Below are 4,502 nucleotides of genomic sequence, written 5' to 3'. Positions count from 1 at the left end.
TAGTTTAAAATCAACATTCAACCACACAGAAGTGGGATCAGAGACAGACACTTTCTACTCTCTCTGTATGAAAATTGGATCTAGAATTATCAAAATCACAAAGTAACTGGTAAAGAGTTTTGCAATAAACTTTTGGATGTCAGCTTTGAGGTGCATCATCTGTAGGTCTCACTACACATCTATTCTCTCCACTATTTACCTTATTCTCACTATTTACCTTAAAATTCACACTCTGAAGAAGTTCATCTTACCACAGGCACCTTTTTCTCCAGGACATTTATACTTAATAGGGTTGTAAGGATCACTTTACCTTGATGAGGGAATATCCTTCTGTATATATGTTTCTCTTATTGGTTGATGAATAAAACACTGATTGCCCAGTAGCAAGTCAGGAAATATAGGTGGGGCTACCAGATGAGAATTCTGGGGAGAGATCTCAGAGAGTGAGCCACCAGAGAGATGCCATGTAGCTACTGGGAAGATAGGACTCCCGGGTCATTCTCCAGTATGCTAAGACTAGGTGGAGATACTTAGATTAATAGAAATGGCTTAATGATTAAGATAGAGCTAGCCAATAAGAAGCCTAACCCATTGGCCTACAGTTTGTAATTAATATAAGGCTCTGTATGTTTATTTGGGATTAAGGGCATCAAGACCAGGTAGAACAGGAACTCTGTCTACATTATCTGAAAACTCATCTTTCATTTGTCTTTAAACTATTAGAAGACATGCTGCCATCATCAATACATTTACAAGAGAAGGGACTACATGTTTTTTAATGCAGCATCCTAGTAAACTAAAATGATTATTGGAAAATAATAGATGCACAAACAAGTTTTGGGTAATAAAAGAGACAATGTAAGGTAAAAATTATTGAATTTTATTACTCATGGACACTATAAAGTAAAGCAACTACTCATATACCATACAATTTTACTGAGAAATAGAATATTACAAAGACAAATTTAGCACAACTCTGTTTAAAATGTGGAAGCTTTGCAAAAGCATGTTATACTACTCCTGGTAATTATACAGATAGATGAGATTGTTTTTCAATTAGTTTTATGTCATGGCAAAGCTCTTATTATTAAATTTGTGAATGGCATTAAGTGGAGATTTCTGAATCTAAATAACAATGTTATTATGTACAACATTATTCAAATCAAAGGACCAAATAGTAAAAGAAAAAATAGCACAGCACACATACAGTTTATAACTATGCAGGCAATATTCTCTCTCCCCTCTATATCAAACTAGGACCTACATTTTGCCCCTCAAGTCTAAAAATTCCCTGCAAATTATGCAGGATTAATTTATCTCTCATTGTGCTAGATATCAGGGAAGCTGCTACCCATGGCACCAGAACTTGCACCAGAAAGAGAACTTGAGCCAGCCCTGTCTAAAATCATGGTAAGGGCTCTCTCTTCTTCTTCTATCAGGGCCTCTTCATACTGAGAACGGAAAGCAATAGGGTCTGTCCCATGAACCTTGGCCACATACTCTAACACTTTCATCTTACTAGTTTCAGCTCGAGTCCGGGGCCCCCACACATACTCATACTGCACAGGATCACTATTGGCTACTGGCTGGTATGTCAGGTATTGCTCCCTCACAAACTCATCAGTTATCAGCTGCCTAGGGTCACCAAAAACAAAATGATTCATCCCAGCATAGATTCCCATTGGATTCAACACTTCCCAAATCTCCTCTTCAGTGGAACGGTTGCCTTTCATGAAGACTATCCCTAGAATGAGTATAAGGAGACCAGTCTTAGGAAAGCTATACTGATCACTACGCATTCCATCATAGGTGAGACCTAGTTTGATAAACAGAGCATAGCAGTGGTTGACAGGATCTATTTCTTTCACATCCAGGCCAAAGACCATCTCCATGCGTTCAGTAGCTCTCATGAGGATTTCTGGAAAACGATCTTCATCTTCTTTGACAATGAGCTTCAATATATCAGTCATGCTCATTATCTCTTTCATCTGATACTTGTACAGCATGTAATTCACCAAGAAATCAACCTTACTATCAATACTCATCACAGGGGTATTTGTGGTGTCTGGTTGACATGGTGGATTGACTGGATTACCCTGATTCTCTTGGTCACTGAGACCCCCAGAAGTACTAGGTATCTGATCTGCAAGATCATCCTGGTTGGTAGCCATCAGAGAATAAGAGGAGGGACCTGGCTCCTCCACATCCCTGGAGACCTGTTTAATCTCCAGGCCCTGGGTCTCCTCACAGGTCTGATCCTTCAGACTACTAGCCATAAAATGAGAAGAAGAACATGGCTCCCCTGTATCATAAGAGACTGCTGCAACCTGTAGGTTCTGGGTCTCCTCACAGGTCTGGCCCTTCAGACTACTAGCCATCAGAAAATGAGAGGAGGGACCTGGCTCCTCCACATCACTGGAGACTGCTGCAACCCGTAGGCCCTGGGTCTCCTCGAAGGTCTGGCCTGGGTCAGCTTCACATTCCGGACTCTTCTGAAGGTGAGACATGGTGACTAGTGACTAGTAGATGTGTGTGCAGACAGGAAGGCAACAATGAGGAGTCACTGTTTGAAAGAGAAAGGGAGGTGATGAGGTAATCAGCTAGTAAAATCAATTACAGTCACTGTGATGAAATCCACTTCCAATGGAATTCTGAAAATCATTTGAAAAAGGTTCATATGCAAGAACTTGTAGGGAAAAATAAGAGACCCACTGAGTGTTAGCCAACTCAACATGAAAATTATGAGGGCTCATAGTAGACATATGTTTGGCTCCGTAGTTCCCACTCCTGTTCTAAATGAAAAAAGGTCCATAATCTGCATAAGTGTGATTAACATGGAATCTGATGGGCTGAATCCACATTCTGTGCCATAAAAAAAACTACCCCTTAAAGGTGGGTATGCAGTACTACTTGTACCTGAGGAACTACAGGCAACTTCTAGCTGCTGGTACTGAAGAGTCAGATTTCTTTAAGGGAATAGCACCTGGTAGTTGACCAAAATCCCATGGATAAACACACACACTCAAAACTAAAAGGCAGTACAAATAGTACTTAACGGGTTAAAAGTAAGAGTACACAAAGGTGGATAGGGAGTGAAGTGGATTCAATCTGTGATGAATTGGGAGAAGGGTGTGGATATGATCAAAATTGTGTAAAATTTTGAATAGAAATAAAACCTGTTACCTTAAAACTAAAACCATACCTCTTAAAAATTTAAGAGTAAAATGGGAAGTTTCCCCTTATTTGGAAATTCTCTGGGTTAAAGGCAGAAACTAAACTCCACAGAATTTTTGTGTGGTATGGTTATCCCTTCAATACTCAGGAATCTTACTTAGAACAAAATAGGTTTATCTCTTCCATTGGAAGTTTAACTATGGAAAATTGCTATTATCTCTCTCAGACCTAGTACATGAAGTGAGTTGTTCATGTACTATCCTTGTTTGAATTATCTAAAATTAAGAGTATCAGGGCAGTTAATTTGTTAACATTTCTATACTTAACTGTATGGATCATTCACTTCCTTTTGCTGAACTGATATTCCGTCATACTAAATACTTGTGTACCTGTGATCACAAAGGAGGAACTAATAGGCATTCAATTCCTCCATTTTCCCCTACAGTGTGTCATCTATGGTGAGACAGAGTTCTGCTGAGATTTCTCTGTTCTTGGGTATATGCTCCTATCTGCCTCACTAATTGTGCTTTCTTTAAACCATGCAAATGTCTGGGATATGATATAATTTGCTTAGAACAAAATAACACCATGTCTTAAATAAGTAAGAAAAGGTAATCACTAAATATCAGCCTTCCAGTTTTTCGCAGGGCCTGCTCAGGCACATAGGGAAACTATGTAGGGCAATGTTAATCCAGATATTCTGAGATGTATGATTCCTTGGAGCCCTTACTCAAGGGTTTTTTTTTTCTTTTGAGTACTGATTGAGCTAGACTTTCTAAATTTGATAGTGGCTCAATTCCTTGCCAGAATTGGTTCTCATCAACTCAGACACCTGTTGGGAAGGGTATGAGAAATCTGCTTGCCAAAACATAGCTTACATCTGTGACAACAAAGGATGCATCTCTTGGAGACCAACAAACTTGGAAGGGCAGATCCCTCATCCTTTTTTTCGGGGGTCCTGCCTTTGATTTTGGTAGTATTTGGGACATTTTATATTTTTTGACATTATAGGGATACACAACAACAAAACTTTCCCTTTCTCAAAATGTCAGTTAGGAAGAGGAGGAATAATTATCCAAACCTAAGGTACCCTAGACTAACAACAGTATTAGTTTTGTTTTATTTCTTCTATCTTCCTATGAGTAATAGCCTCAGTCTTATCTGTGTCTCAGTCTGGATTCCTAATAGTGCTGTGTATATATCTTTATCTTAAACTAAGGCTACAATTAGAACAAATATATTTAGTTTTTTTGAGTCAGAAAAGTGAAAAGAGAGTAATGAAATCCCAAGCATCACTTCTTCAAAACTTGAAGACCAGAGTGGAACAC

The 4,502-nt window shown here is 38.9% G+C and overlaps 1 protein-coding gene across 1 annotated transcript; it reads right to left on the bottom strand.

Annotated features, from left to right (window-relative positions):
• Positions 1-1,328: 1,328 nt before the first annotated feature.
• On the bottom strand, positions 1,329-2,507 carry Mageb16 (MAGE family member B16). The gene is made up of 2 exons (XM_027432691.1): positions 2,468-2,507; positions 1,329-2,362 (listed from the first exon to the last, which is right to left on the bottom strand). Exons 1-2 carry the CDS (start codon positions 2,505-2,507, stop codon positions 1,329-1,331), a joined length of 1,074 nt encoding a protein of 357 aa, XP_027288492.1.
• Between the last annotated feature and the right edge of the window lie 1,995 nt (positions 2,508-4,502).

The sequence above is a fragment of the Cricetulus griseus genome, chromosome X (genome assembly GCF_003668045.3).
Source record: "Cricetulus griseus strain 17A/GY chromosome X, alternate assembly CriGri-PICRH-1.0, whole genome shotgun sequence".
NCBI lineage: Eukaryota > Metazoa > Chordata > Mammalia > Rodentia > Cricetidae > Cricetulus > Cricetulus griseus.
Note: the sequence above shows the minus strand (reverse complement) of the source record. Positions and strands in the feature narration are given on the sequence as shown.

What these genes read in the sequence shown, in the direction of transcription:
- Mageb16 (XM_027432691.1), bottom strand. Translation starts at nt 2,507, where the DNA reads ATGTCTCACCTTCAGAAGAGTCCGGAATGTGAAGCTGACC. An exon ending in TCCGGAATGTGAAGCTGACC is followed by an intron (nt 2,363 to 2,467) that starts CAGGCCAGACCT and finishes CTAGTAGTCTGA; the next exon opens with AGGGCCAGACCTGTGAGGAG.